At 40.2% G+C, this 19694-nt stretch overlaps 1 protein-coding gene across 3 annotated transcripts in view; it reads left to right on the top strand.

Annotated features, from left to right (window-relative positions):
* Window positions 1-19694, top strand: part of PPP2R2B (protein phosphatase 2 regulatory subunit Bbeta) — a 474274-nt gene that overhangs the window by 169516 nt on the left and 285064 nt on the right. The window contains exon 2 of one of the 3 annotated variants that reach the window (XM_070374893.1): window positions 12236-12320. The exons of the other annotated variants lie outside the window; for them this stretch is intronic. Within the exon in view, the coding sequence (XP_070230994.1) occupies window positions 12284-12320 (37 nt within the window). The 5' untranslated portion in view covers window positions 12236-12283. The remainder of the gene's footprint in view (window positions 1-12235; window positions 12321-19694) is intronic. 3 annotated transcript variants of the gene reach the window in all.

Genomic DNA, 19694 nt, shown 5'->3' with positions numbered 1-19694 from the left:
GAAATTCTCCTCTGAATCACTACCGATACAAATGGTCTAATTTTTATCAAGAATTTGAAAATGAACAGAGGAAAAATAAGGCAATGCAGTCTTTATTGTTAGGCAGTAGTTTGGAATGCCCATGAGAAGACCTGCATGTTATTCTCAGTCCTGCCACCATAATTAGGTACTTTTATTCTCTTGGCTTCCATTTCCTAATCTACTAAAATGAGGTTGAAGATGGGGGAGGGAAGGCGAGCTATCCGTGGATTTTTGTGGCTCTAAGTTTCCGTGGTGCCCTATGCCTGTATTTGTGATCACCTGGCTCTGTTTTGTGTGTTATGACATTGCGCTTGGGGGTGAGCCTGGGAGACACAGACGTAAGCTTAAAATGTATGCACTGATGGGTCAGACCATCCTCCTGGCAAGAAGGCTGTGGTGCAGCCAAGAGTGGAGACAGAATGAGAAGCATCTCTTTGCCAAAAGCTGCTGCAGATGGAGGAGCCAGCCTGTCTGGGCGGCCCATGACTTTGAGAGGAGCCATTTGGCAAAGTTATTGGCATGAGCTGCCTTGCAGCACGAATGCTGGAGACCGTCCTGGGCTGGAGTGAATCAGGGATGCAGCAAAGGTGGCTGGTGGAACAAATAACCATCTGGTGAGCAGGGCACTGCTCATCTTGCCGCACCGACAGGCAAGAGCAAGTGCCAGTTGGTGAGGCTGAGCTCTCAGTGACATGATCTGACAGGCACAATAGGCTGTCTCCCTCGCTATTGTGTGCTCCATGGAGGAGGTTGTAAATCCCAAGCAAACTTGGTTCTCTCAGAAACCAGGAAGCCCCAGTTTCTTCTACTGTTATAAAGAAAGAAAGAAAATTCCTCAAAATTATTTATCGCATTTCTTGCCAGCTGCTATGGTGGTGGTGATGGGGGTGTGGTGATATAGAAATTTTTGCTCTCGAGCACCGCTCCATCCATTTAAGCAGATGATGCTCTGTCCTTCTCAAAAGGTACTTAATCATATAAGGACCCAGACTGGGCAAGTCTGCACTACATTTGCCTCTCTTGAGACAGTGGAATCAGAGCCCGCCTGGCTCTAGACCCCCCTCCTGCAACACCAGTTCTGAGGCCTTGGAACAAACCCTCCATCTCTGAATTTTTTCTTACCTGTAAAATATGGCACAGGCTGAGGCAACATACCCCCTATTAGCATGATATCTTTTTAAACATTTTATTTATTTATCTATTTTTGGTTGTGCTGGGTCTTAATTGCTGCTCAGGATTTCTCTTGTTGGATGAGTGGAGGATACTCTCTAGTTAATGGTGTGTGGGCTTCTCTTGTTGCGGAGCACAGGCTTTAGGGCACACAGGCTTCGGTAGTTGTAACACGAGGGCTCAGTAGTTACAGTTCCCGGGCTCTAGGGCACAGGCTCAGTAGTTGTGGCACATGTGGGCTTAGTTGCTCTGTGGTATGTGGCTTCCTCCCAGATCAGGGATTGAACCTGTGTCTCCTGCATTGGCAGGTAGATTCTTTATCGCTGGAGCCAGCAGGGAAGTCCCTAACATGTTATTGTTTATACGTGAGCACAGAATACATACAAAAGAATCCCTCTCCATGCATTTGGAACCAGTAGTTGATGGTAAATTGGAAAAGTTAAGGCAGAGAATCATAAAAATGATATACCTATTATATTTACTTATTTATTTACTTGAGGTTTAGCTGATTTACAATGTTGTGTTAGTTTCAGTTGTAAAGTGATTCTGATATATATTCTTTTTCAGATTCTTTCTCTTGTAGATATTACTAAATATCATGTATAGTTCCTGATACACCTATTTTAAGCAGCATTGCCTAATTTTGATGAAAAGCTTCTTGAAGAATCAAGGCTTAATCTTTGAGTATGGGTGGGACTGCTGACTGGGGCACATATTCTTCTGGCACAAACCACACCCACAATGACAAAGACCACGTGTGAGTTTGGTTTCCTTGAGATTGAGTGAGAGTATAGACCCCTGAGAAGCAATCTGAAGTACAGATCCTTCTAGGTTTTCACAAATGTCCCCCATATTTTATCTTTCCCACATTTAATTGACAATTCTTGATCATCTTTTGAAAGCATTCAACTTAGTTTTCATGTCAGACAGTCATCACTGTCCATGATATTCAGTTAAATAACCAGTACAACTGACATCAAGGGATTTGGGAACCAATACAACTGACTTTCAGTAGACATGCAGCTCAAACAAAAGAAGTGGAAGTGAGCCAGTGGACCAGAGATGAGCCTAATAAATTAGCTGTGAACGTAGAACATGATGGAGACACATTTTACAGAGGGAATTGAAAGCAGTTTTTCATCTGATGAGTCATCTTCTTAGAGGTCTATTAAAAGAGCTTCTGTTGTAGAGCCATCATATACTGAGTGCTCACAGTGCACCAGGAATTAAGAGCTCTGTTTATACTATATATGATGAACTATATATTATGTGTATATGTATATGTTGTGTACTACATTGGTGTGTATACATAGGATAATGGTTGTGTGTGTCGGGGTGGGGGAGTGTACCGTTTAATCCTAACAACAATCCTCAGCTGTATTAAGGTTAATTCAGTTAAGGCTGAATTAGGTGAGACTTTTAGGTCTTATTCACCACTGTCTCTTATCCATCTCCTAGTCCAACATCTGGCAAATGGCACTCATTACATGTTTATTAAGCAAATGAGGGAATATATGATGAAACTTAGAGAAGTTGTGTAAGCTGCCTAGCATCAATCAGCAGCCTCAGGACTTTGAATGCACATGTCTCTGACCCAAAAATGTATGTTCTTAAGAACAAATTTAGTTCTGTTATAATGATTTCTTTTTCACAAAGCTCTTGGACATCTACTTTGGATCCCATATTTCCTTAAGAATAACCTAATAGGATACAAATCTGGGATTATCTCCACTTTACACAAGTATGTAGATGCTTGAGAATAGGGTCAGTAGCTTGTCCTGTAAAGGGCCAGATAGTATTTTTGTCTTTCCTGACCATATAGTCTACTCAACTCTGTCACTTCAGCATGTGGACATGGCTGCATTCTAGCATTCTATTTATAAAATCAGGTAGTGGCCCATGGACTGCAGTTTGCTGACTCCTGTTCAAAAAACTGTTTGGAACCCAATAAAGTTTTAAAAACTGTTGATCTTTCAAGTGAGTGACTGTGGTAAGTGCTACAAGATGCTTACCTGAACAGGAATGGTTCAGTGGGAAAGGTGGGGTCTTGGTGGGATGCCGACAGGTGGAGAACAGTGGCAGAGGCATTCCTAATGGAGGGTAGAGTGTGTTCTTAGGAGGCAAAAGCAAGCAAGGAAAATACTATATTCCTGAGCAAAAGAGCTGGAGACTATAGATACAGCAGACTGTCCGTTAGAACCCGCCTATATCCCACATGTCTTCCGGGTAGGATCCCTGTAACTGCTCACTCAGTGGTCACTTTAAACATGCTTATTATATACAAGGCACCATGCTAAAAAAAAAAGAAAAAACCCAGGTATGTAATTAGAAAACAAAAACCTGATGCAGACTGTGTTCTCATAGAACGTGTGTTCTATTGGAAAGATACACATTATACACAAATGTAAGAACATGAATATAAATCTTGTTAAATGCTATGTAGGAAAAGAATAGAGGCTGTGAGAGAACAAAATATGTGCTCACTGATGGAAACTGGGACTATAAAGAAAAGTGTAAGAAAAGAAAGTCGAATTTACCTCTAGCCTCAAACATAATCATATAAACATTTTTTGATGTATTTTCTTCCAGGCTGTGCATGTGTGTGTGAGAGAGAGAGGAGAGAGAGATGGATGGATGAATAAAGGAATTATGAAAAATGTATCATATCTGTTTTTGTTTTGTTTTGGTCCCACACACAATACTGTGAGCATTCTTCTGTAACATCCCATAGTTAAACTATAATTTTGCCAATCACCCAATGCTGAACATTCAGATGATTTCCAGTATTTTGATGTAATATTTGTGTGATAAATGATTGGATGTATCTAAATCATCTCTCCGGTTAGTGTCTTAGGACAAATGTCTACATCAAGATTGCTGGGTTAAATGGTACAAACAAGTATCTAGATCATATTAATCAATTGCTTTCTTAAAATACTGTACCAAGGAGCACCTTTGTAATTGCTTTGGCTCTTTCCCACTTTTTCTAGTCTGTTTTTCCTCTGCTTCACCTTGTCACACATTTTCAAAGTGTTCAAGCTCATCCTAGAGAACATACATGGGATGAAAATCAGGAGAAAAAGAAGTCATAAAGACAGAATCGTGGAGCTTTATCTTGAACCTGTTGCCCTTATCCTCCCCAAAAGCCTGGTGCTTTCTTCCTTACTAGTGGGAAAGCAAGCTCAGTGCTCAGCCTCTGGTATTAAACACATGGGTGAGTAGCTTGTCCTCTGGGATTTAGTTGCCCACCTATATTAAATCAAATTACTTTCCTGGTTCCAGGGCATCGGTTGTAGATAAGTATGTGGAACCTGGTGACCCAGAAATGTTAATTTTCCTCAAATTGGTGAGAAGGTAGTTTCCAAGAGTGATTGACCCACCATGACAACCAGTATGGCTGTTTAATGAACTAGCCTCTTGTGAGGTTCAAATCTGATATTTCTGAAAGCTATGTTAACTTTTTCTTGTTAATACTATATGTGGTCAAATGTAATTTGAACCCCAATAAATCTGAGAAAACTAGACTCCATTATTGGTTCAAGATTTCCAGACATCCCCAAATTGGGAAAATGATTGTATGGCAATGAAAAGTAAAAATATAAATTACCACTGGGATTGCATTTTTGGTGAGTGATTTTGGCCCCTCTAACAACCTTTGAACAATGCAGAGGTTAATTAGGTATAATTTATAGTCATCCCTCCATACTCCCGGTTCGTCTGCATCCAGATTTAGCCAGCCACAGACTGTGTGGTACTCAAGTATTTTACTATTTTAAAAATATCCATGTTTAAGTGGACCTGGGTACTTCAAACTACATGTTGTTCCAGAGTCAGCCCTGTATTGGCTTTCTGGATTTCACCAGCCTTTGGGGATTACAGTTGGAGTCAGTCTGAAGTCTCAGTTCTTTTTGACTTGAATATTTGTGGCATTTTTCTCCCTTTGAACTATCTGGAGGTATTGTTGTAAGAATACGAAGTTCTTTCACTTTTTATTTACAATTTTATGAAGTATTAAAAAATGAGACACAGTTTGTGACCTAAGTGTCTAATAAATAGACTTTAAAAGATACATGGCTGGCTGACTGGCTGGCTGGGTGGCTGGATGAACGAACAGATGGACAGTTGAATGGATAAAGATTTGTGTGGTTAGTAGGTGAGTTGAATGGGTAAAGATTTGTGTGGTTAGGAGGCAATCCAGCTGCTTCCTCAGAAGACTAAAAGTATTAAAACAGTTTCTAGAAGCATCAAGTTTCAGTGATGATTTGAGATGGTAATATTAAAATCTACCTTTCATTTCTTTTCTCTGCTGGCTGTGAAGCCAGCACAGGTGGGATGGAGTGAGAGTGTTGATTGGGGCAGTGCAAATGCATGGGAACAAGCTTCCAGGAATTCATCAGTGGTGCTAGTTTAAAAGAAAAAGATATGACACAGGGGAGAAGAACTGCCCTGGGAACCTGAGCTTAACAGGAGATACTGGGACAGTTTAGTGCCTCCAACTGATGTCTCTTGCAGTGATTAATATCTGATCCCATTCCAGATCTGTCAGATTAGCCTGGGTGAAACTAACATACTATGCTTTGGAAGTTAGAACCCTCTAGTCACTTCATAGGATGTAAGAGGAAAGTTTTGGGCACAGTTCCATTTTGGGTACAAAGTGTATTTCCTTATAGGTTCCCTGACCTGTTGCAGGGTCAGAGATCAAAACCCTACTAAGGTCTCCCCAGGACCTGAAGAACTCTGTGCACTGTAGTGAAAAATCAAGAGGAGTCTGATTATCATACTGGGCTGCTGCTGCCAACATGCTTACTCAGTCCCTACGCTTCCTCAGCACAATTTGAGATGGAAATTTTCCGGTCAGAATTTTTCCTATAAGTCTAAGAAACTTGGATTTGAGCCCATTGCACAGGCCAGGGTTTTTTTTTTTTCCCCCTTTTTCCAGTTACTTGACAAGCAGGTTGCCTTTGAGTAGCTCATATGGATGCCTTGATCTAGACATTGGCACATGCTGAAAAGGCAAAACACATCTTTCTCCTTTTGTTTGAACTTTAAGAAGATTGGTCTGCTCACCATTTTCTCCTGTGCTTTTAAGGCTTCCTGTTTCCTGCCTGTCCCTTTGTCTACCTGAGTCTCTCCTAACGGCTCTTCAAGCCACACAGGCTGGCTTGTGTGGGGTCCTCAACCACCCCAGCCCTTCCTGCTTCCCTGTCCCTCTAAGTCACTTTCCCAGGACCTACGTGACCTGCCTCCAGCCCACATTTTCCAATGACATTTCCCCTGAATTATTTGAATGGCTTAATCATAACAACAGTCTTAGATGTATAGCCTTATCCCCATTTCATAAATGAGAAAACTGAGGTCCAAGTACAGACAGCCTGTCAGGAAGAGGCAGTCCTGAATTTTGTCTTCCCAACTGAAAAGAAATTCTGAGAACACGGTTGTCACATCTTTACTCCTTTAGTTTATGTTACAGAGGACAGTGTAGTGCTTGGTGTACAGGTGTTTAGTGCCTGGCTTTTAACCTGAATCTGAGTTGGAGAATAAATTGATTATGTCTCCATGGTTAGGACAGCAGTCAATAACATATTCTTTATGTGGGAGTTTGAACTTGGGGCTCCCTGTTAGCATGTTGAAGCCGGTTTCTCCTACTTCTTCTAGGGTTTAGATAATAGGGCCGACGTCAAAAGTTGTGCTGTATATTTCTGCAGTCACTTGGAAATTGTACCAGCTCATTAAGAGCACGGCTCATTATTTATTCGTTCATCCATCCATTTGTTAATGTGTTTGTTCATTTTACTCTTTAACCATTCAGCAAGTATTGATTGAGCAACTGAAATGTCATTCATACCATATGAGTTGGCATATGATAGCATCCAAATGAAAATGTATATAAAGCGTTATTAATATCGATTATGAAGGGGAGGGGAGAAGTGAGCAAAAAAAAAAAAAAAGACAATTTAAAAAAGTTCACCACATTGATGATAGGACAAGTATATAAGTGTAATTCCTCCCATATAAATTTCTTTGTGAACTGTGAGAGTTCAGTGAACAGAATAGTTATCAAAATACCAATGATGGTTATGTATGGCTAATGGAACTTTTATTTTTACTATTTATCTTGTCTAATGTATGACAGTTTTCAATACTTATATGCATTGTTTACACACTAAAAATTATAAAGCTGTCATTGTGAAAAATAATTCATAGAGTGTCTATTATGTGCGAGGACTAAGTCTCTGGCTATCAATGTACTAAATATTCACCCAAGTTCTAACTATTTTCTTGGAAGTCCCATTTGTAACTCTTCAAATGAAAATTGATTTGAAGAGTAGTGAAAAGTGGACACTCTCCAATTCTGTAACAAGAATTCCATTAAAGTTCTCTTACCTGTAAGTTCAAGTGAAAGGGCTTTGGGAATGAACTTGGCTCTTAGGTTTAGAGCTCCTTTGGTCTTGGGTCTTGGCTTAAACAGTAAGGGTAAGACGATACTTGTGAGCTCAACCTATCATTTCATAAGGGGCCTGGAGAAGGGTCTTGGAGGAATCAGTGAAAATCAATTGCAATGATGGAAAAGTCATCGAAGAAAAAATGTCTTAAATCCTGTGGGTTGGAGCCAGCGCCTCTGTACATAAAGGGTCTCACCGTCTGTGTTTATTGACACAGAACGTACTTTTAATTACCCTGAAGGAATTTCTGGCATGTTTTGCCTAAGCCAGTCTTAAAATCTTTAATCAGTAGTTTCATGACAACCAGGCCCACTGGCAATGGGGGCACCTGGGGGCAGCTGGTCAAGGGTAGTGTATTGCAGAGTGGCTATTAGTGACAGAGCAAAAGTATGCTTTATCAGAGAGACAGAAGCAGGAAAATGAGATGGCCTTGACTTTGAAAAGTTTGGCATGTCTTGTGTCTGAGAAGCCTGGGTTTCCTTCCCAGTTATTGACCATGATCTAAGCAACCTCCATAACCTCTATTTTTTGTATATTGAGGGTAAGCTTTGGTAAGATGATATAAGCCAGAGTTTGAGCGACTAATCAAGCCATCAGCTTTATTGCTTAACAACTAGTGACTTGAGAAAAAAAAAAATGAATTTACCTTCCAAATACAGGCCCAGGGAAAATGTAGACTTTTTTGTGTTAATCACAAAATATTTTAAGAAAAGTGCTATAATAGGAAAAGCAGGATGATGGTGTCACATCATAAAGCCATCTTAATCCATCAAATAACTTGAGGGGAAGCCATAGCCCAAGGTGCATGTGAAGGCACCAAAGACATTGTTTCCTTGATTTTTATCTCTTTGTTCTTGAATCCCTTAGTTGAATCCTCTCAACAAGATGTAAAAGCAATCAGTAGTACTAAATACTGTCTTTTATTCATCTCTCCGGGTTTAACTCCAGATGAGATTTCTCTTTTTCTCCCTACATAGAAATGCCCTTTTCCCTGTCTCTTGTCACAGCTGTCCTAATCAATCCGCATATAGGCTAAGTTTTACTTTTTGATGTAGATGGCAAAGGTGAATAACTTGGCACCTTGAAACCTGAATAGGAATCTAAAGGTGTCTTTGGCACAACATATTGAGCCCCCACTTGTGGAGCTACCAAGAGTGTTTCTGTCCTATTTAGTGACATAATGGCTCGCTGATAATCCTTTTTGCTTGCACAGAAAGGTTTCTCAGTCTATTTCATAGGAACATTCACTGAATGCCAAGGGAATTGCCAAGCTTATAGAGAAGTGAGGCCATTGGAAATGAATCCCTTTTAACCATCAAAACAACTGGGCAGATAGTTCCATGGATGTCCTTGGTGTACCAAGACTAATTATCAGTTTTAAACAGTCCCCTTTCCTCCTACCTTTCAAACTAGTCTTCCAGTAAACCAACTTGGCTAACCAGGTTGTTATGTCAGTGGCCAAATTTTAGGCAAGGAAGGAGTTACTGAAATAATAACCCCTCTTATATTTCTGATGGGATTTTATATTTCTGCAAAGTATTTTCTCAACTCTTACCTATGTGGCACAAATTTGGAGAGCAGGTTTTATTTTGTCTCATCTTCTCAGTGAGAAAACAGACCCAGTGGATTTCATCAACTTGTCCATGATCGTGTGGCTGGTTTGTAGTGGAGACATGACTGAGGTCCAGAGATTCTGATTCTGAAAACAGAGCTCTTTCCCATGAGATTAGAATACTTAAATAAATCAAGCTTCATTGAACTCTTAAGTAGATGAAATCTTGCAATCTGGGGAAAGGGTGTTCATTTTGTAAGACATTGGCCACCTTCATCCTTAGCATGGGGTTTTTGGGTAGAGCAACATGGCATATTACCCTTTGATTGTTGGTCTTGGCTGTGGGGTTTCTCATTCCTAAGGTTATTCATTGTTACTATTGCCACATGGGCAGGTTTGGGCCACACTCCTGGCCAGTGGTGCAAGCCTCAAAGAGGTTAGGGTTTGGTGATTATAAAGATGTGGCACAGTCCGTGGACTTCATTCTATTTCAAGTCTGAATATAGCACTCAAACATCTAACTCACAAATAGCTGCCATATGGGACAAATAAGAAAATAGGTAAGAAAGACAATGAATTCATCACTACTGAAACCATCCTTATCCCCTGGAAACATAATCCAAGGACAGGGAAGTTAGATTTACTGAGTGGTCTTTACATGCTAAGTACCTATTTTGCTTCCTTTACATTTAATTCTGTGAGCAGTGTATTCTTTATTAAGAAGCTGGGCTCAATAGTTAAATCCTCTAAGTACCCATAAAATAACGACATGAACGTGGGCAAACTCCACGAGATGGTGAGGGACAAGGGAGCCTGGGGTGCTGCCATCCATGGGATTGCCAAGAGTCGAACATGACTTGGAGACTGAACAACAACAATGCAATCACAACAATAAGAGTAACCACCTTCTAAGGCTGTTTAAGGATCAAGTGAGATAGTGTTTGTACAACGGTTAGTTCAGTACCTGACATAGATTGAACATTCATTAAATGGTTGCTTGGTTGTCTTTAGTATTTCTGGAAGCCTTAAATGATCCTAAGTGTTATTTGCCCTGGGCCAAACATTCCTTCTGCCCTCCAAGTCCCTAGAATTCAGAATTATACTAAAAAGTATACTCAAAAGATTAAGAGCCCTGACTCTGAAAAACACTGAATTTGTCTCTGGACTCCATCCCTCACTAATTCTATGACCTTGGGCAAGTTATTGAACCCCTCTCAGCCCAGATGTCTCCTCCTTCAGTTCTCAGTTCAGTTCAGTTCAGTTGCTCAGTTGTGTCCAGCTCTTTGTGACCCCATGAATCGCAGCACGCCAGGCCTCCCTGTTCATCACCAACTCCCAGAGTTTACCCAAACTCATGTCTATCGAGTTGGTGATGCCATCCAGCCATCTCAACCTCTGTCGTCCCCTTATCCTCCTGCCCCCAATCCCTCCCATCATCAGGATGAGTCAACCCTTCTCATGAGGTGGTCAAAGTATTGGAGTTTCAGCTTCAGCATCAATCCTTTCAACGAACACCCAGGATTGATCTTCAGAATGGACTGGTTGGATCTCCTTGCAGTCCAAGGGACTCTCAAGAGTCTTCTCCAACACCACAGTTCAAAAGCATCAATTCTTCGGCGCTCAGCTTTCTTCACAGTCCAACTCTCACATCCATACATGACCACTGAAAAACCATAGCCTTGACTAGACAGACTTTTGTTGGCAAAGTAATGTCTCTGCTTTTTAACATACTATCTAGGTTGATCATAACTTTCCTTCCATGGAGTAAGAATGAGGCTAACAATGCTTAACTTCTTAAGGTCCCTGTGAGTATTAAATATGTGTTACAGTGTATATAATGTGCTCAGGACAGTGCCAAATATGTAGCATGTAATAAAGACTAAATCATGTTAGGTTGTCTTTTCACTAATATTACTTCAGTTACCTAACTGTCCTAAAGCAAAATCATTGCTGTCAAATGACGGTTGTTTTGATTACAAAACAGAAACAGGTTAATAACCCAACCTTAACCTTTGATCTAGTATCAGTTCTGGCTAGTGGTGATTGGTCTCTTTTAAATAATAAATATAAGCTCATAAAATAATAAATGGAATCTTATGAAAGACTTAGCCAACTGCTTGTCTCTTCTAAATATGAGATAAAACATTAAGAAATGAAAATTCATTATCTACTTTAGATACCATCAATAGGATAGTTTTTAAAGGAAATAGCTTTGAGATACTAAAAAATTAATAATAGATTAGTTATAAGCCTCTTTCTATATTAGTGGCATCTTGAAGCTTTCTATTAAGACTTAATTTTGTTAGTTTTGAAAAAACCTTCTTTATTTTTAGTACTTCTTATTTTGCCTGATTCATAGATTTTGCTAGAGTATAATCTTATAACTCTGAACACTTCAAGAGAAAGAGCGCCTCCTCTCATCAGTGAGATGACTTCTGTTTCTGAGCGCATCTAACTGCTTTTAAGTTGTTCTGTGTATCAGAGTGGCCTCTCTTTTTCACCATTGCTCCTAGCCCCACAATATGAAACCTTACCTCAAAAGCTTAGTCCTGGGCACATGATCCCTCTTTAACTATATGAGGCTAGCTCTCCTAACCACAAACTTCCTCAAAACTCCCTAGATGCCATATGACTGTTGTTTTCTACTCTTATGTTAGTAGAATCACTTGACGTGTTCCTTAAACACAAATTTCTGGGCTCCCCCCAGAGTTTCCAATGTAATAGATCTGGGATGGGGCCTAAACATTTGCTTTCTAAGGATTTCCCAGGAGGTGCTGTTGCTGGTGGTTCACGGCAACGTTTTGATAACCACTCCTCCCCAAAACCCAAAGGCAGCGCGCTTCATGTTAAGGAGGCTGAAGCCCAGAGAGGTTTTGTAGTGCTGGTGGTGTCCCTTCAATAGCCTGGATTTTGACAGGCCAAGAGCAACCTCACAAAATGAGACTAGAAGGGGGGACCTGGGGAGTCTGTAATGCACCTGTGTATGTTAACAAACATTGTCACTTCACTGCCTCCTGGAGTCTGGATCTGAACCCCATATTTGTCACAGGACCCAAGGGAGAACCCAAGACAGAGAATAGTGGCACAATAATGAAGCATGAATTATCCAGATGAAATCACCTATGGAAACAAAGGTATTAGTATTATTATTTATACCTACTCTTCTTAATAAAATAGCCATATGGAAGTGTCAGACAGTTGCCATTGCTTAAAAGTTGTGCTGTGGGACTCAAATCCATTAATTCACATTCAGAAAGCAAAGTGTAGATAGGAAGCATCGTTGAATTTACTATTTTATAGTAGAACTAAGAATGTGTTTTGATGAGATGTGTTGGTATCTGGCAAAGACAAATAATAATTAGCCAAGAAATGACCAGAAAGGGATTAGATAAGATAAGAATAGACCCTGCTTTAGAGATGCTAGAGATGTATGTCAAGTAGGCTAGTGAACCAGATGAAGAAAAGAGTTGGGGTCAGCAGACAAAGACAATGTGGGCTTCTTAATTTGTGTATGATAAAGAATGAAGCATCTTACTCAATGGGTAATTTTGAATTAGAAAGCAGATCTAGAAATCACTATGTGGGAAAGACAGTATCTTCCAACCTGTATTAAATATTTGGAATCCCTTTTATTATAACCCCTAAATAGTCCCACCGGATTTGGAGGACATAGCGTGAGGACTTTTGCTGGCTTGTTTTTGTTTCTTGAAACTGTTCAGGGAGACCCTTTAGCTTTATAGCCTTGACATGTGGCTGCATTTTGGGGGCCCTGGAAAATAAAATTTAGTACAAAAGAACTATTTTTATTTAAGAAAAAAGAATCATCAGAGATTTTCCCTTGAAGTGGAGTTTGTAACAGATGTAGGTAAGAACTCTGAGACAGAGTGAAGAGGAAGACAGAAGAGTCCCTTTTGAGAAAAAGAATGGGGAAAGAAGAGTTTCCAAATAAATATTTGTTATAGGCAAATGAAGCAGAAAAGGTGGTCAGTGACTTAGTAGGAGAAGAAAGCAAATTGTATATTTATGTGTATATATATATGTTTATGCATATTCTCCATCAGTCTATAAATAAGGATGTGTCAGGCATTGGTGTCCCAAGGAAATTAAACAACCTTAGCTTTATACATTGATATAAACTTCATAAAAGTTAAATTCCTTAATGTGTTTTCTTAAAATAAGATAATAAGAGAGCAGGGTTTGTTTTTAAATAATACCTTGAGGGTATTTGTGATGTGAGGTAGAGTTCAGCTCTTTCATTGTTCTAGAAAAATTTACACTTTTCTGTCTGACTTATTTTAATAACAGGTATATTTCAGTATGGGGCTTCCCTGGTGGATCAGAGGACAAAGCGTCTGCCTGCAATGCAGGAGACCCCGGTTTGATCCCTGGGTTGGGAAGATCCCCTGGAGAAAGAAATGGCAACCCACTCCAGTATTCGCATATTCCATTGTAATTTCAATGTGTGTTTTTATCATTCCTACCAACCAAATCACGTTTTCAGTGCATTCTAATACAGTATTGATTGGAGTGAGGGCTGAGTTTTATTTGGTTTCTCCTCAGTGATAGTCCTTTAATGAGATAAGATTAGATGAACTTTGAATAGATTTCCCCGAAGCTTCCAGCTTTTATGCCTTCTTTACCTCCTCTGAGAAGGAGGGGAGGGAAGGACTGAAGTATTTGGTTGTTTGGTCATGTTTTTGGGTCTGTATCATGTTAGACTCAAAATTTCCAAGAGCACTAAAGCTGCAAGTGAGAAAGCCATGGTTCAGAGTGAAGATTAAGTGTTTGTTTGGAGGGAAAATTGCAAGGATGAATACTGGCTTTTTACCATATCTCGTCAAGTCCACATATTGCTGAAAAGCACTTTCAAAGTAAGAAGACTGTGCCCTTTCAAAATGCGAAGGGGTTAAGGTTCATAAATAAGCATAAGGTATGAAATGAATGTGTATGTGTGTATTAACATAACGTAAGTGCCATGCAAGGCATTATTTTCACAAGTTAAGCTACTTTCTTCAGAAATGGACTCTGTTAGAATTTGGTTAAGACTGCCTTGAGTTTTCAATGACAGGTTAAAATTTTGTAATAGCAGTATAGGGCCTGAAGTCATGTGTTGCAATCTTTGATTGTCTTATTTCTCTTTGTGCTCCAAAGAGAAATAAGACTTTAAGATGTAGCAGCAGATTGGCATGAAGGGAGTCTGCCATTCATCCCTTCCTTTACTCAGCATGTACTGAGCATTTACTGTGTGTTGTGCTTTGTACTGGGGATGCAGAAGTATAGCACCTAGACTCTTCTGTTAAAGGAACTCATGTCCTCATGGGGGACACAGACAGGACAACAGGTGGTTATTATGTAGTCTGAGAAGTTCTGTGATGGGGGGAAGACAAGGCACTGTGACATGATGGAGGAGGGCTCATGAAGAAGCAGATGGCTAACCTGGGACCTGATGGATGAGGAGGAGGAAGGTGAAGGGAAGAGGGATGAAGTGCTCCATGTAGAGATGATGGTATGGGTCAGAAGATAAAGGGGTTAGTCCTACCTGACTTAGTAGTTTGTTGACTTCAGAAAAAAGTCCATCTTGGAGATTTAGTTTCCTTATCTTCCTGTGGATACTGGGGTTGGGGGAGGGGGCAGGTGGTAGTGATAATGGTTCTAGCAAAGATGGTGGCCCTGATTGGTAGGGGGAGGAAAAAGGAGATGAACAATAGCCATTCACATTTCCTGAGCACTTATTAGGCGCCATGTTTAAGCATACTAAAGAATTTCTATACATTAATTACCAACTTGAGTTTTATAATCTCTAGATAAGGTGAAAGTGAAGTTGCTCAGTTGTGTCTGACTTTTTGTGACCCCACAGACTGTAGCCTTCCAGGCTCCTCAGTCATGGGATTTTCCAGGCAGGAATACTGGAGTGGGTTGCCATTTCCTTTTCCAGGGGATCTTCCCTAGATAAGGTAGGCATCCTTATTATCTCTGTTTTACAGGTGAGAAAAGTGAAGTTTAGAAAGGCTATGTGACTTGCTTAAGGTCATCCTGCTAGTAAGTGGAAAAGCCAGGATTTGAAAACAGAAGTTGACTCTAGAGTCTGCATTTTCTACTATTAGTATGTTGTTCATAATCTAACTTTTTCACAGGGATGATATAGAAATGAGTGCAGCAGTTTATTTCAGAGAGATTTTTAAACAGCATGGAACTCTGTGCTGCATTGTACATGTTGAGCTGAGCATGAGTCCTGAGCTTGGTAGCTAACCTAGAATAAAAAGTAAAAATAGTTTTAGCCATATGTGGGCTTCAGTTACTTGTCTTGTTAGCAGCCCCTTTTAATTCCATGGATTCAGCACATTAGTAGTCAAAAGTGGCATTCCCTAGGGGATATTTTTTGAAGCAACTGAACATTAGATGAGCTGGACCATGGATTTGCTCCCAGATGATAACTGTTATGTTAGAAAGTCCTCAAACATTTCTGAGATCGTTAATTTCTGTTACTCACTCCATGTGCCTCTATGACTGCTTGGCACGAAGTGAAATGGAGGCTTGGCAGTTCTCCAGTTCTTTTCAAGGTCTCGGCTTCTCATAGGGATAATTCAGAGCCCCAAATGTATTCTAAAAAAAAAAAAAAACCTCTGGACTACCTGGTTGACATAAAAACACACACACACACATACACACACACACATATGTGTATATATGTGTGTGTGTGTGTGTGTATATATATATATATTTAAAGTCACTTGGTCATGTCTGACTCTTTGCAACCCCATGGACTACACAATCCATGGAATTCTCCAAGCCAGAATACTAGAATACTGGGGTGGGTAGCCTTTGCCTTCTCCAGGGGATCTTCACAACCCAGGGATCAAAGCCAGGTGTCCCACATTGTAGACAGATTCTTTACCAGCTGAGTCACCAGGGAAACCTGTATATATATATATATGAGAATATGTGTGTATAAACATATACATATACACACATATTCTCATACACCTATGAGAATATATATATATTCTCAACCTTGCCTCTACTTTTTTGCCAGATAGACTCTCTTCCTGTCACTTCAATGTCTGACAGCCATTGTGTTGTTGTGAACTTAGGACTGTCTGCACTAGTGACACAGAAGCAGGCCCATGTTGCTGGCCAATGCATTAGCCACCATTGGGAATAATTGAGAAAGTTCAGAGAGAGGCAGTTGTAAGCTCTTTGGGCACAGAGAGCATGCCTCCACTCTAAAGGGAATGGCTGGTTGTAATCTACACTAGGGAGATCTGCAGTGAACTAAAATCATGAATTCTGCATCATAGTTGAATTCCAGAGGCTAATTGTTAGTTTAAGTCCTGCTTGAGGCCCCAGTAGTGGGAGGGTGGGGTTCCTTTTGGAAGCTTGATTGAGCTAAGGTGAAAGGTGAGGCTATAATTCAGATATACTAGTGAAATGCAAACAGTTTCATGTATTAATGGTCACTAATGACCTGTAATCAAGCTATGATTTGTTAGGTTAAAGATGCAATTAGTTTATTTGTTCAGGGGTGTAAATGGAAGAATTTATCAATCTGCTGATTGTTCTTCTCCATTGGAAACGGTGGACAGGAGCATAGTCTGGAGCTGTGGGACCTCGGGGTGCCACTCTCGGTTGCTGAGATTCTCCCAGCTCCAGCCCCTCTTAGATCTACCATCTTTGTCAAATGGGATGAAGAGAGTACTCTTCTGGCACCCTCTCTCTGTGACTTTTCCTCTTGCTAAGCAAGCCCCTGCAGTAGTAATTTTTCTCTTTTTGGCTCTGCTCTGGTCCTAAGCTTCTACTAGCTGATTTTCTCGAAGTAGTACTATTTGTTCAAACATGTAACGCATAAATATTGAGAGCCAGTTATGTTCCAAACACTGCCCTAAGCCTTAAGGTTTGTAATGATTTTCAAGAGAGTCTTGTCTCAACCTTTGCAAAATTTACAATCTCTCTGTAGGTATCTTTAAAATTTTCTGTGACAGTAACTACTCCCTGCAGTGCTTATCACCAAAACCCCTCAGTGAAAACTCTCTTGGTATGAAACAGATGCTCTGTTGAGATAGGCATCTTTGAGAACAAGGCACTTTGATCTTTTGGGGGTACATCAAAATTGGCACTAGAGATTTTAAGGGATTAGAATGACTCCTTAGAAAAGATAGACCTGGTATCTTCCCTAGTCTTTCATTTAACCCAAGGAAGTAAATACATATAAATCCTTATGGGAGACCATGACATTAAAATGTAAAATCCTTTCATCCTTAATCAGGTGAAAACACTGTGTTCCACTTGACGTGCAACCACAGAGCAACAATGATGCAGGTTATCCTGGCGAGGCACTGGCTCACTTGAGAGCATGCTGAGGCAGTGGGAATGATCACGCTCCCATAGCACATGACTTCTTTTTAATTTTTATTGCAGTATAGTTGCTTTACAATGCTGTGTTAGTTTCTACCATACAGCAAATCAGTCAGTCATACATATACGTATAGCCCCTCCTTTTGTATTTTCCTCCTACTCAGGTCACCACAGTGCTTGCAGTAGAGTTCCCTGTGCTGCACGATATGTTCTCATTCGTTTTCGATTTTATACATAGTATCAATAGTGTATATGTGTGAATTCCAATGTCCCAATTCATCCCACCTCCCTTTTCCCCTTTGTATCCATGCATTTGTTCTCTATGTCTCTATTTCTGCTTTGCAAAAAGGATTATCTATACCATTTTCTAGATTCCACATATATCCATTAATATATGTTATTTGTTTTTCTGTTCGTGACTTACTTCACTGAGTATGACACTGTCTAGGTCCATCCCCGTCTCTACAAATGATCCAGTTTCACTCCTTTATGTGGCTGAGTAATAGTCCATTGTATATATGGACCACATCTTCTTTTATCCATTCCTCTGTTGATGGACATTTAGGTTGTTTCCATGTCCTGGCTGTTGTGAATAGTGCTCATGTGAGCATTGGGCCATAGCACATGACTTCTTTGCTCATCAAAACTAATCACATTCACTTGCAATTTACTCATCCCAAAGGACTATCAATCTCCTCCCCTCAAAGGTGCGAACTTGTGTCTCTCACTCAGCATTTATCCTAGAATCTAAAACAGTGCCTGACGTACAATGAGTATGCTCAGTAAATATTTGTTGAATAAAATCCAGACACAATGATGAGAGCTTAAAAGTTAGTAGTAGCATTTGTGATTTTGTGAAATAAAGCAAAATTACTTGATAACAATGATCTTAATAATTAGTACTAGTAAAGCATTAGCACGCCATAGCTGACCTCTTTGGCATAAGATTATTTTTCACATCCCCTTTATGTTCACTTCCACATAATACCTATTTCAGTGTACTAATGACATATTTGATAAAAGGAATTTCCTATATCTTTGGCCTAGCAGTGACATTTCTTACACTCATCACAAGGGTGACCAACCACATTTCTGATGTGAAATGACATATCCTTCAGAATCCAAAGAGGAGCTTTAATGTTCAGGGAAGTCTTGGCAATAGATACGTGGATTGTGTGGTCATTTCTCCCTTGATTTATCCAGTAGATGTTTTGGGAGGCACTTGTATGCCTGGCATGGGGTTAGGTGCCAGGAATGTGAAGTAACAAGGCCATCTGATGAAATCTGTTAACAACAGACTAACAAAGATAAATGTACAACTGTGACAAGCACTGCAGAGGAAGAGTTTGTGGTGCTAGAAGAGTGACCTGGACAGGGTAGGCATCTCAGCTGAAGAGGTGAATGGGCTAGATCCCAAAGCCTTAGTAGGAGTTAGCTGTGTTGAAGAGCAGAGACAAAGATGTATTAACATGTGCGGTAGTAGCAGCAAAAGGAATGTGCGTTCAGAGAGGTAAAAGGGGACCCCTATGGCAAGGTGGGCATTGGACGGAAGCCTGATCTTGCAGGACCTAGAGGGCATGTGAGGCCTTTATTGCTTTTTATCCCAGGAGTCAAGCAGAATGTTAAAATGTAGGGAAGATGGGGAGCTGTCACCAAATTTGTTTTTCAAAAAGATCATTCTGGCTGCATTGTAAGGGACAGAATGGAAACGATCTGGAATAGATTTACAGAGACAGGTGATTTTGTCATATGAAACTGACACAGAATCTACATAATGTATCCCATGTTAGGCAGTCCCCAATATAAAGCAAGTACCCTTCCAAGAGATTGGAGATGAGCTCCCCCAAGGTATAATATAGACCTCTTCAAGTCTCCTCTGTGTCAGTGCACACGCTCACCCAGATATAAATTAGCATCATGGATGCAGAGTGTCACATTAGCACCCGGTTTCCCATTCAGCTGATGTATCACTTGAGCATCCTTCCTTTGTACTTTCCCCTTCGCCTTCAAAGGCTGTTCTCAGGTCTTATTTTCCTTCCCAGAAATATGAGATTGGTTTTATGCTGTTGCTGTTAGAGTCATCCCCCACTTAGGGTCTAATCCGCTGGAGCTTTGTGCCTGTTTGTCAGGAACTTCGAGCATATATTAAGACATTA

The sequence above is a fragment of the Bos mutus genome, chromosome 7, assembly GCF_027580195.1.
Source record: "Bos mutus isolate GX-2022 chromosome 7, NWIPB_WYAK_1.1, whole genome shotgun sequence".
NCBI lineage: Eukaryota > Metazoa > Chordata > Mammalia > Artiodactyla > Bovidae > Bos > Bos mutus.
This window is presented reverse-complemented; position numbering and strand designations above follow the sequence as displayed.